Source organism: Callithrix jacchus, chromosome 15 (assembly GCF_049354715.1).
Source record: "Callithrix jacchus isolate 240 chromosome 15, calJac240_pri, whole genome shotgun sequence".
Taxonomy (NCBI): Eukaryota; Metazoa; Chordata; class Mammalia; order Primates; family Cebidae; genus Callithrix; species Callithrix jacchus.
In genome coordinates, this window is record NC_133516.1 from 51,755,224 (window position 1) to 51,769,055 (window position 13,832).

The 13,832-nt window shown below is 36.7% G+C and overlaps 1 protein-coding gene across 22 annotated transcripts in view; it reads left to right on the top strand.

Annotated features, from left to right (window-relative positions):
- Nucleotides 1-13,832, top strand: part of MITF (melanocyte inducing transcription factor) — a 230,986-nt gene that overhangs the window by 191,901 nt on the left and 25,253 nt on the right. For 13 of the 22 annotated variants that reach the window (XM_008982006.4, XM_002758544.6, XM_035276092.3 and 10 more), the window contains exons 3-5: nt 8,064-8,291; nt 9,332-9,415; nt 11,484-11,579. In XM_008982006.4, coding sequence (XP_008980254.1) covers nt 8,064-8,291; nt 9,332-9,415; nt 11,484-11,579 — 408 coding nt within the window. Of the gene's footprint in view, nt 1-6,842; nt 7,007-8,063; nt 8,292-9,331; nt 9,416-11,483; nt 11,580-13,832 lie in introns of those variants that run through there. The other 9 variants (XM_008982009.4, XM_078351470.1, XM_078351468.1 and 6 more) reach the window with 3 other exon arrangements.

Sequence of the window (13,832 nt, forward strand, 5' to 3'; positions counted from 1 at the left end):
GTCTGCAGTCCTCGAAATGGTGCCATCTCTCAGGCCAGTGGAGATGAGCCTGGTTCTCAGAGACCTCTCTGTTCTGGGGTGCTTAGATCCATGTGACTGGGTTAGATCACCAGTGCTCTGAGTGTACATAGCTGAAATCAAGCTCTGACCCTTGAGGCACTCTGACATTTAAGAGGGAAAAGAGGAGAAAGCTAGATAAGGAGAGTGAAAAGAAATGAAGGAGGTGAGAGAAAGACCAGACAAGTGTGGTGAATTGAAAGCCAAGTAAATAACATATATTAAGAGCCTCCTTGCTGTACTTTGAACAACCAAGGCTCGTTCACACCTGAGGGCTGTGTGCTTGGCTGGAATCCTGTTGTTGCCAATCTGCCTGGCTCATCTTACCAACTTCAGGTCTGGGCGTCAATCTCATACTCTCTGTGAGGCCCTTATCTAAACGATCTGTGTAAGATTTGCACAGTTGCCTGGCATCTAGTTGGTGCTCAAGCAGTGTTTGTTGATTGAATGGTGAACATAGAACTTTTGATGAAGGCAGCAACCCAGGTGAGAACGTATTAAAGCCTTGCTGCTTGGGATGTAGTGTGTTGCCTGGACCGGCTGGGTTAGCATCCCCTGGTGACTTGTTAGAAATGCAGAATCTTGGGCTCAAGCCCAGACCTGTGGCATCATACTCTGCATTTAACAAGATCCTCAACTGATTTGTATACACATTAACATTTGCACCCAGTCCTGTATTTAACTATGAATAGCAAGAGGACAATTGAGTACACTCTCTCAGATGGGAACAACTCAAAGTAAGAAGTTACTCAAAATCAAATCTCTTCAACAGTTGCTTCTGTATTTAACCAGAAAGCTATGAAACAATTTAAAAACAAAACAAAACTGTGTATTGAGACTTTCAAGATTATTTTATGTGGTTTATCCCCATATCTTTTATACTTTTATTTTATGTGGCTATTTCACATATCTTTCTTACTATTACTTTGAATTGACATAAGCTAGGAGTGCATATAGAATGTATGGCATCTGGTACATGGTAGACGAGTTTGAGAGAATGAGCATTAATTCTGTTCTTTGTATTTTAAAACATCCTGGTATTTAATATGACATATTGACTCATAATGTATTATAAGATCCTTGTTTAAGAGAAATGGTTTTCCCTTAAAGTGAGTGATGGGCTAAGCGTATTGGTCTTGCTGCAGCTTCTCCCATAGGAATTTGATTCTGAAAGTGGTGTTTTAGTCTCTGATTATCAATACTCTGTAGGTAGATGGCTACCACTCCTAAATCCCTCCGTCTTCTATCGGCTGTGATAAAAACTACACATTATTTTTATTACATGGTCTTTGGCTTATTTTAGCCTGAGGGAGAAAAAAGATAATGTATATATTAGGAGTTTTCTTATAGATAACACCTTTTTTCCTGAGGCTACTAAATATTGTTTGTCCTAAAACCAAAGTATACCCATCTCGTGGTTTATAATAAGCACACTGTTTTATAGGTCATTAACTAAGGATAAAAGCGTTGCTGGGAATTTTTGGTACAGCTAGTCTGTTCTATGCTAACATCAGATTTTCAGAAAAGTATATTTGTTATCCTTTCCTTTTCTTTACATATTTACATATTTCCTTTTTATTTACATATTTATAGCTCAAATATCTGAATTCAGAAGCCTACAACGTAGTAAGACAGGAAGTAGTGTGCAAGTATACAGACTCATAAATACGCAATATAAATTCACATATACTTATTTGTGCACACTGGAATATGCAAATACACCTCTGGATTTCCACAGTTTTATCTTTCCCTCTATTTTCAGTTAAAGCCCTAGATCAGAACTGATCCACAGTGGAGGGCGCTTCTCTAGTTTGCCACTATGGACAGAATAATGGAGATGTGACTATGGTTTCTAACCCTGGCAAGTTGTTTACATTTCCTCGCAGTTTCTGTTTCTTTATTTTTAAAAGGGGGGAAGGGGATAATTAAGCATACCCTGTATTCTTACAAAGATGCTTTTCCAGTTAAGACAATAGTTGGAAAAACAACTATGAAATTATTTATACATATACTATTTCTCTTTATCAAAATCACCTCATTCTTTTCCTCCAAATCCTGCTAAAACTTCTGTTGAGTAGGAAAGCTCAGTTCTAGTTTGGTGAAACTTTCCTAGAGAGCAGGGGTCAGCATTTTCTATAAAAAGCCACAGCATAGCTATTTAGGCCTTGGGGGCCCTGCAGACTCTGTTGCTACTACTATTCAACTCTGCTGTTGTAGCAAGGAAGCCACCCTGGACAACATGTAAACTAATGGGTGTGGCTGTGTTCTGATCAAACTTTATTTATCCACATTGAAATCTGAATTTTAGGTAATTTTCATGTGTCATGAAATATTCTTCTTTTCATTTTTTTTTCAACTATTTAAAAATGTAAAATGCATTCTTACTTTATGGACCACATTGGCAGCAGACCGAGTTGGGCTGATGGGTAGACAGACTCCTGTTGTAGAGAAAAAGCACTGAGTTAGTCAGCCATAGCCATTTTGAACCTTTCTTTCTTTAAGCCTCTTTAGTTTGCTTTGTATTTGCATCTGATTTTGATTCTTCTCCATTAGGTCAGGATTCATACCCTTGTTGTTTTTATATTTTGTTAAGGACAACTTTGTGCAGATTGTATAGTAAACAAGATTATGTGTCCAAGGACATATGTTCTGGGCTTTTGTTTTCTTTTGTGGTAATATTGTGGGACTGCAAAGAACCTTGGCACTTAATCAGATGTGACCCTATGCAAGATTATCCCAGTTATTTTAGAAAGCCAGCTTTCTCTGTTTTACCACTTTTCTTCAGGAAATATGATTGCATAACTGACATTCCCTTTGGATTGCCATTTTAAAAGCTGTATGAAAACAATAATGGCATGGTGGTAGATAACAATTGATTAAAGGATAATCCATTTAGTTTTCTTTAAACTTACTAAGCAAAATAACAAATTCTCTGTCTAAACATATGTGATAAATCTGAACATTTTGTTGAACTATTTTTTAAAAATATAGTCATTTGGGTGTAGAACCATGTCCTAGCTACTCAGGAGACTGGGGTGAGAATATCACTCGAGCCCAGGAGTTCAAGGCTATAGTGTGCCATGATTGCACCTGTGTATAGGTACTGCACTCCAGCCTGGGAAACATAGCAAGACACTATCTTTAAAATTATAATAAATAAACTAAAAGGATTAAGAGAATCTACACTCACTTTTTCTCAAATTCTGGTTCACAAATAGTAGAGAGAATAGAAGAACAGTGGATATCTAGATAGGGGTATTTTTTCTCCAGTGAATTCTGTTGTCAGTCAAGATGGTAGTATCTACAGCCACCATCTTAAACTGACATGTGATGTGCTCCAGGATCTCTTTAGAATGAAACTGATGGAAAATAACCTGTCAGTATTACACAGGAAGTGGCAAAGCTAAAGTGTAACAGTTAGGAAGTGATCCATTCCGATTCTCTTGCTATCAGTGCAAGATCTGAATGAAGAAAAGAAATGGGCAAAGTGATAGGAGCAGTAACAATGAATAAAAGTTGCAAAGCCTTAGGCCGTTTGCCATTTAACTCAGATAGCTAGCATAATTTATATGAAATATGAGTTATATCAATAAATAATATTTCATGATAAAGTATTTTAGCTTTATTTTTGTGGTCTATACTTCAAGTGTTTAGCAGTACTCAACTTTTGCTATCTGAATTCCTTAGTGTGGTTAGTCAGCTGGAAGTTCAAAAACATGCAAACATTATCAGGAAATCATAAAGATGTTTCTGTCCTCTTTAACGCTACATATATGTTCTCATTTGCATGCTCATTTGATTGGCTACTTAAAAATTAATGAAAGCAAAGTTATTAACTAAAAAGCTATGAATTAGGATGGCTGAAGAGAGAAAATTATATTTATATGGCTTTTGAAATTGTCAAAGGGCTTTAGAGCCTTGTAATAATGCTATGAGGGAGTTCAGGCAGGGATAATATCTTTCTCGAGCATCTTCTGGGGGAGGGAAGTGGACATGTAGAGGCAATGTCACATACCACCTGTCCACAGTGGGGAGTGACATTGCTGATGCAGTGATGATGCTAGAATGCCAACCACATTCTAGATCAGGGTTTCTCAAAGTATAATCAGAGGGCTGTGGTTGTATCCAAGACTCTTGCAGGGGTTCTGCCAGATAACACTAAGATAAGCTTTTCCTTTTTCACTCTCATGTCACCAGTATACACTAGAGTTTTCCAAAGGCTACATGTCATGTTGAGATGTCATTGTTCTGACATCCTGTGAGATATGTGCTAATGTGTAATCGTGTGTTTTCAGAATTTCTCAATTTTAATTTCTAATATGCTAAATATTGATAGATATAATTCATATAAATACAATAAATTTGAAGAGTGTAAAAGGATCCTAAGACAGAAATGAGAATTGCTTTTTTAGATATTGTTCTAAGGCCGTTAGAAACATAATCTCATTTAATGCAGGAAACACATTTAGTAGGCAAGCTCTACTGTCATGCCCATTCAATATACAAGGAAATGTGTGGGCCTGGAGAAGTTAATGATCTGCAGAAGGTACACAGGTAGTAAGTCACAAAGACAGAATTTGAACCCAGGTTTCAAGTTCTTAACTACTCCACTGACTGTGTTGTCAGGCACGTTGTCTCTCCTTTTTTTTTTTTTTTTTTTTTTTTTTTGAGGGAGTTTCGCTCTTGTTACCCAGGCTGGAATGCAATGGCGTGATCTCGGCTCACCAAAATCTCCGCCTCCTGGGTTCAGGCAATTTTCCTGCCTCAGCCTCCTGAGTAGCTGGGATTACAGGCACGCACCACCATGCCCAGCTAATTTTTTGTATATTTATTAGAGATGGGGTTTCACCGTGTTGACCAGGATGGTCTCGATCTCTTGACCTCACCGCGCCCAGCCTGAGGCATGTTGTCTCTCAAAGAAGCACCAGGAAACGCCTGGATTTGGACATTAACTTCTCAGAAAAAAAACTTTTTCTAACTGAGGCCATCTCCAAGGGAATGTAAATATGAAGATTATCCTTATAGATGTGTAAAACAGATTATTTTCTAGTGGTTTGTGGGCTGAGGCTTGTACTTTGTGAAACACAAAACTGTTGGGCATCAGATTTTTAAACCTAGAGGATTTTAAATAAAAAAAGTTTGGATTGAAAAATTGGGAGATCAAGCTAGACTGTACTGGTATTTCCACATGGCCACAATCAGCTGCAGTTTATATCTGCTGTTCTTGCTAGGTAGATGTGTGTCCTCTAGTTTGCCACAGACCTCACTACTCCTTATTCACTACTACCTTCCTCCTAGCTCATGTTCCTCATTCATGTTGCCTGTTTGAAGTGTTTGGGTTGGAAACAGCTGGAGATGTTCTGTCTGCTGCATAGTGTTTATAGGCCATCTGCTTCCAACTTCATTGAAAAATAAAAAGTTATTGACAGTAAAAGAGCCAAATATATCCCACTCTGCTTACCCAAACCTCGATGTAATAAAGGTTGGCACTGACAATGCCACATAGAAAGCAAATTGCTTCTTTCTTTACTAAGGCATAATATTCTGATTCATTAAAGAATTAGGATCTGCCAGTGAATTAACATTTATTTTTAAACGTGAATCTCTTTCCTTTTTAAGTGTAATGGTGAAATAAGCACATTCCACTCATTGCCCTCATTTTATGCTTATTTTAGAAATATCTGTTGTCCTCATCATTAACATGTCTGGACCCTTTACAAAAAAAGTCTCTGCGAACCTCTTGTACATGTTAAATCAGTCATTTGAAAGAACTTAAGATTGTCAACCTAAAGGACTGCATTATCCCGGGCATTTAAACAACATTAATGAATTTCAAATTGTTATGCTTAACATTTGTCAGCAGTAGATATTAAGCATTTATCATAATGTATAGGTATATATTTGCTTGCCTCTTTCCTTTTTTTGCCTCACCCCAGAATATAAGTTTCATAAAGCTGGAAATTATATCTGTTTGTTCACAATGTATATTCTATGCTTTGTACAGTGTTTAGCACATAACAGTCAATAATTAATGAATAAAGGAATAAATGTATAAAGGTATAAATTGTATATATGATAACTGATTCTTCTGCAGACTTAAGAATAATATTTTAAAATGCTCAGTAAAAATGCTCATGCTTTTTCATTTGAGAGTCAGATAGGGGAGATATTTATTCCTTGTTATCCACATAAATATACCTCTATTTCTGTGTGTGCTACGTTCTATTTAGGATGGTTCCTGGTCTTCCTGATGTGAGGTCAATAGGCAGGTTACACATCTACCTAGCTAAGAATAAGGTGCATATTGAGACCAGGATGCAAGAAGAGGCTGTTGAACTTGAACGTTCAGCACAGAGTCTTTTCTATACTAAAAAAAATAGTCGTCCTGCAGTTGGAAGTGGCAGTTATTCGGCCACTGGAAAAGTCTCATGTAATAGTAGCTTTTAGATGATGTCTCCTCCAAAGGGGCATCCAGCTATTAACCTATTGATGAAAGAGAAATACCATTGTCTATTAATACTACTGGAACTAAAGATGAATAGTGAATTGGCCTTGATCTGACAGTGAGTTTGACTTTGATAGCTCATCACTTAAAAAGGTTCTTTTATATTTATGAAAAAAAGCATGACATCAAGCCAGGGGGAAGAATTGATACCAATATTTAAGACCAAACTCATAGGGCTTCCAAACAAAAAAAAAGGCCCTTGTGTGAACTTTTTTTTTTTTTACATGCATAACTAATTAGCTTAGGTTATTATAAGCAGGGCTTCTGTGATAAAGTTTCCGGTGGTGTCTCAGGATACCTTGTTTATAGTGCCTTCTCTATGCCAGTTTGTCTTCAAATTGGGATTACAGAAAGTAGAGGAAGGAATAGTCTACTGTCTCACATTGGACTGGGGTCACTTAAAACGTTGTTATGCTGGAAATGCTAGAATATAATCACTATCAGGTGAGCTTATTCTGACTCATATTCAGTCTTTGAAATATAATGGAATAAATTGATTTAATCCACTTTTTATGTTATTGTAATAAACATACTGTTTTCGGTAAATACAAATGTGCTCTTTTAATGCTGTTTATTATTTGATGCCATAAGAAGTAACTCTTTGTAGTATTGAACAAAGTAAATATTAGTAGAATTTTTGTTCTGCCTAGTGCATGGCTAAACCATCTTCATCAGCCCCTGTTCAATTGCTCATAAGATTAAACTGTGTTTATCAAGAAAAAAGTGACTTAAAATTGAATAATGTTGCTTTTTGGGGAAAAATATTTCTCATTCTGAATTAATGTCTGTGGGAAAGGAGAAAAAATATCCTGGTGGTTTGTTAATAGTCATGCCTTTTAAAACACATAAATATAAGCGTTATGCATTTGAAAGAAACTGCTTAATATAGAATTGCTTTTATGTTGAGTTTTTTCTTAATTAAAATGTTGAATAATCATGTCCAAATGAAAGTGGGAGAATTAATCCACAACTAGTTGATTTAATCATCAGAAGGTTTCTATTTATTTTCTATAGCTCTTTTACACAGTTGATTCATAAGGAGTTTTGTGTGTGTGTGTGTTTGTGCGTGCATGTATGTGTGTTTTAAAACGAAAGCTGTTCTGTTTGCCAAGGAAAATGAAATAAACTGAGTTATGCCCCTTTTTAATTGTTGTTTTCATCTTAATAAACCCTTTCATGTGTGTTGGGGAAATTTTTCCCCTAAGATAGTTTCAAACTTTTAGTTATTAGATATGAGAAGAAGGATATAAGGTTTGGAAGAGATGTATAGTTAATTAGCAGGGAAATAAAATAGGGCAGAGTATTACCCCAAATCCTACGAGTTAGACTTTAAACTTCAGTAATATCAAAATCCGTTAGCACAGTGCCTGGTACATAACAAAGGCTTAATAATTTCTTCTGTTGGTGGACTGGTCAGTTTCATGTTTGTGGCTGAAAGAAAAGCTGTCTGAAACTCACAAATAATCGTGCTGTCTTTTTTTCCCTCCATGGCTATGTTCAGGTGCAGACCCACCTTGAAAACCCCACCAAGTACCACATACAGCAAGCCCAGCGGCAGCAGGTAAAGCAGTACCTTTCTACCACTTTAGCAAATAAACATGCCAACCAAGTCCTGAGCTTGCCATGTCCAAACCAGCCTGGCGATCATGTCATGCCACCGGTGCCGGGGAGCAGCGCACCCAACAGCCCCATGGCTATGCTTACGCTTAACTCCAACTGTGAAAAAGAGGTAATTCATGTCTCCTCTCCTCTCCTGTTTTCTTACGCTAAATAACTTGTCTGTTGAATATGACTCCCACACTTAACTGTGGACTCTAGTTTGTCCTTATGGCCACATGTACCAGCCTGTGTCACTGATTCACAAGAGGCATTCCAGCCTCTTGTCCCCATCGCTGGGTTATTGGGTGTATGGCACATGACGGGAGACCTGGCCCGCTCCAAGTAAAACGTGGAGGCGAGGACACTTTTGCCACTTGCTTCTTCTTCCTTAGCTAAGTGCTTTCTTCTCTTCCATGCCTTTCAGTTTATGAAGAGTGAAAATGCAGAGAGAGGAGAAGGGGAGGTGGAAAAGGAAAAGCAAAAATAGAAGAGGTGTGGGACAGGCGGTTTAGAAGTTCCGCTTGTTGTGAATGTCTGGAATATTATTTTTATTTCTCCCTGAGTTGGGGAAAAAAAAGCATGGAATGTGCATGGATGGATTTGAATCATATAGCACATGAGAATTTAACAGAAATGCAAAGGTTTAATTCCTGGTTACATTCTGTTTCATAATAAAATTGCCGCTGCCTGTTAAAACTGCTTTGGTAAAGGCTGGATTGGAGACAAGACTCAAACTACCTTCAAGCTAATTGGTGCATCAAAATTTGGAGCATACAAATACCTAAGAGTTGTGATTTAATGCTCATTATTTCCAAATTATGAGATGATGAGCTTCATCTTAATGGGATTTACTATACTATGTACAATGAAGTACTTATGCAAATTCAGAGGCAACTTTTCTCAAGTTGGGTTGATTTTAATTTCTAGAGGGTCTGAAATCTTTGCCCCTATGCCCAAACCAACTGCTTTATTTTTCTCTACCCATATTTGTCATCTAGCAAGATGATTTGATGGAAGTTCTTCCTTCATTATTTCATCTTTTGGTCAGATTCCACTTTGTTTGAAAGCTTAGTTCATCTTACTGCTGTGCCATCAGCTTTGTGTGAAGCGGTCATTAAAAAGTCATTTGCAAATCCAAGTTATAGGCTGTTTTTGCTTGTGTTTTTGCAGGGATTTTATAAGTTTGAAGAGCAAAACAGGGCAGAGAGCGAGTGCCCAGGCATGAACACGCATTCACGAGCATCCTGTATGCAGGTACTGAATGACTTGGCAGCCCGAGGATGTAACACTTTGTAATGAGAATCTATATTTGTGGTGAATCACACCTTCTGGAAAACTTGAGAGTTTTTTTTTTACCCCATTGATTTTTTTTTTTAATAGAGAAAGCGATGAACAGTGCCATTTTTCTCATAGTATCTCATGATTAAATAATGACAAAGGAGAATACACTAAAATGTGTTTTTCCCCTAAGTTGTTCGAAAACATTAAAAACTTCTTAAAGTAGATAAATTTTAATAAATAAAATATGAAATATGTCATTTAACATCATCAATATATTTTATGCAAATTTGTAAGTTAGCGATTTTTGTATTAGTAAAACCAAGATGTGTGTGTGTAATCTTTATATTGTTTCCTAAATGGAATCCCATGGAACATATATTTTAAAACTATCTTTATTAATTTAATAATACTTAATGGATGCTTTCCCAAGTAACTAAAGTTTCTTCCATTACATCCTATTTAGTGGACATTTAAACTATGCTATATCTATTTATTTATCTATGCATGTATATAGATATAGGAGAGAATAATAAGCAACAGAACTTTTGCCTTTATTTCTTATTATCAACTTGCATTACTTTTGTCATAAGAAAAAAATTATTTTAAAAATGCTATCACATCAAGCCCACTAATTTTATTTTTCTAAAAATAAAATTTAAAATGGCAAGGAAATGTTGTTCATAAGTTCCCTAGCCTATTTGCCTATTTACCAACTCAATTAGAAACTCATCTCTTAAAGACAAACAAAACAAATAAAAGTGGTGTCAATAGAAATGGAACCTAACAAACACTGTATAGTAGTTATTCAAAACTGGCCAATTATTCTTCTGAGGGATCACTTAATAAGACTCTTTTTTTGAGTGTTTACTATGTTCTGGTACTTTGAACCCTCTGTACAGCTTGTCCTGAAATCATATAAGAATCCATATGACAGTAAATATTATTACCCCCCATTTTATAGATTGGCAAACTGAGGCTTTAAAAGATTGGAGGCTTTGCCCCTAATCTAGAAAGTGGGAGAACTGGGATTCCAACCCAAACCTATGATGTTGGAGTCTCTTCTCTTTAATGGAAGTGGCAAAAGAGACGGAGAGCATCCCTGTTAGTTCTGAGATTTCACGTGTAACTCTGAAGTACTATTACGATCCAAGCACAGACACACCAACTAGCTCAAATACATAGGTGTTTACAAAGAAATGTTTTCACAGACTTGTCTTTAAAACTGCTGCAATGCACGTGTAATCACTGTTGTTTATTATCATAACTGATGTTTTGGTACTTCAGAAATAAAATTGATCTAGTGGGAATGTCAGCTCCATGACTGTAATGATAACCTCATCCTGGTGTACTCCTTGGGGAGTACCAACCACACTGGCAGCTGTACAAGGAGAAACTCATTTTTGAGTCACTGTAGGGTGGGTGCAGGGATAGCCAGTGGCCTGGGAGCCACACTGTCCACACATCCCTGTGGAACCAAAGGGCAAAATCACCATTTGTGTTTTCTTTTTCTAAGAAAAGGGTATGGCTATCGTCTTTAGGGAAAAAAGGAAGTAGAATGACAGCTGTCATTCATAATGAAGTGCTCTGGTATACCTTCCTGTTTAGGGCAGGCAGTTTAGCATAGTTGTGAAAGGATGAGTTAAATCATGCCTCCAGTCGTTCTTCAGTGTGTGACTTTGGGCAAGCTGCTTCTCATTTATGTCAACTGGAAAATTGCTAAAATAATAGTATATTATTATATATCAGTGCCTGATAGGGTTTTTGTCAGAGCAAAAGCTTAGCCCATGGAAATCCCTCAACCCAGTGCTTGGCAACTCATAATCACTCATTAAATGCTGGCCACAAGTATCATTCTCATCACCTGTTAGTGTTAATGGTCTTCAGTAACATTTTATTTTAGTGGAAAGAGGACAGTTACTTCTTAGAATCTAACTAAATACCATTATTGCTTTGGGTAAAAAAAGACCATGAGTCTCTTTTTGGGTTGTGTTACATAGTTTCATTTATTTTTGTCTCTCTTCTGTTGCCCTTTTTCCTACAGATGGATGATGTAATCGATGACATCATTAGCCTAGAATCAAGTTATAATGAGGAAATCTTGGGTTTGATGGATCCTGCTTTGCAAATGGCAAATACGGTATTGATAACCTTTTTTTCAATACAACATCTTGAGGTGTTTCCAGGGTTCTCTTCCTTTTTCTTAAACTTTTAGTGTGTCTTTGCAACTGGTTCACTGATGAAATGTACTAATCATAAAATGGAGAATTATCTCAGGATCAAAAGTAAGTGACTTTGTAATCAGAAATTAAGAATTTTTAATGAGTTTATGAATAACTCCATGATAAATTCTACATTCCCTGGAGTCCAAGAACAGTTTCAATAGGACATTAGCCCTTCCAATTCCCTTGACATCTAATGCCCAACCCTCCAGCCAAAGGAACTATTTTGAATTGCACTGTTCACAATGGTGTTCTAGTTGGCCTGAAAAAGTTGGTGTGGTTTTTCAATAAGTTTTTTTTCATATTCTTAGGGGATAGAAGGACATTGGGGTTACCCTTCTCCAACAGCAAAATTTATTCCAACTTCAGTTTATAAACCAATGGTTCTATTTACTATTGTATGTTACTTGTTATTCTCTGTAATTTAGAGGCTTGCCTATATGGTTTATTTTCCTTCATTCCTTACATTTTAGTCTTACGTTACTATTTTACCAAAGTCTTATTGCAGATATTATTTAGTCCTTGCAGTTATTCTGTGAGTCAGGTTCAGATGGTATCATTGCCCTCAGTTTTAAACGGTAACTAGGTTAGAGGGTCTTACACAAGATTACATATCTTGGGTGTATCAGAGCCAAGGCCTTCTTGGTAAGTCTTCAAATGCCTTCTGTCATCCTTTTCTGTCTTCTCTGACAGCAATGCTTTGAGGCCATCATATTCTTAATAACTGGTATTTTAAAGACTAATATTTATTGAGAGGAAAGGGAAAAAAAGGAGTTGTTTAATGGGCATGGAGTCTCACATTCATAAGATGAAAAATTATGGAGATCTGTTTGATAAGAATGTGAACATACGTAACACTACTGAATCGTACACTTAAAACTGGTTAAGATGGCAAATTTTATGGTATGTATTTTTTGCCATAATAAATTTTTTTTAAGATAAGACTAACTTCTAATAGCAAATTCCCTTGGCCAGGGAACAAGATAGCACTTATTTATGTACACCAGAATCCACAGAAAATTGAGTCTTATAGTTAGCATTTTTTTTCTTTTTTCTTTTTTTAAATCCATCTTGGTCCAGTTCTTCAAGTTCATTTCCTTGAACTCATGTGGGCTGAGGACTCCCCTTGAAACCTCAAGCTTCTACTATGATATTTAGAGTTTGTCTACTTTCCACCCATTTAAACTCATCCCCTGATTTTAGAAGAAGCACATGGTCTGCCACTGTGACAAAAGTTTCCATGCTAAACTCTCCCAACCTCTTGGAATCCTTGGTTGGCTTCTATGGAACCTTTTTGCTTACAAGTTGGTGTATCCCATGAGGCCAACTACACTTGTCTAGCAGTCAGAATCCTAGGATGAACATGAACAAAACACTTGGGGGAGCATGCCCTGGGGAATTTATAAATATACCCAAAGACATGGGTATATTTACAATGTTTCACTGCTCTAGCAGCGTTAATTAGCAATGGCCCAGTCATCTCAAAAGAACTTGGTCATGAGAGCGGTCATTTTGCTAGTGGTGTCAAACTGGGCACACTCAAGTGGACTGTAGAATTGACATGATTCTGTAAAATCGTTGACTTCTTTTTGTAGTGGCAAAGACCTTTGATATCATTTGGTCTAATGTAGTAATCAGGCATCCAGCTTCTTGGAAGCCTCCAAAATAGGATCTGTACTAGCTCACTAGAGAAATAGCAAAGCACAATGGTTAGGATTTAGAGATTTCTGACCAGATCTGGGGTCACGTCCTAAATCTGCCATTTCCTCTGTGACCTTGCATGTTATTTAGCTTTTTGAAACTCTACCTTTCTCCATCTGTAAAATGGGGCTGTTAAATATATCTATATTATGCAGTCAACTCACTTGATAAAGTATCTGTAGCATTTGGCATTGGAAACATTAGTTGTATTCAATAATGTTACCTAAATTATTAAGTATAACTTTTTAATTATAATATTAAATAATATTGATAGTACTTGTTTATTCAGCTTATCTTCATTGAGCCCCTATAATGTGTCAAGCTCCGTGTTAGATATATGTGAGATGTATCTATCTCATGATATCCCTCACAGTAAATCACTCTGGAAATTGCAGCATGGGTCCAGTTTGCTTCATGGAGAACTTTTCCACATACCATCCCTTCTGAAGACAGTTGTCATGACCCCATAT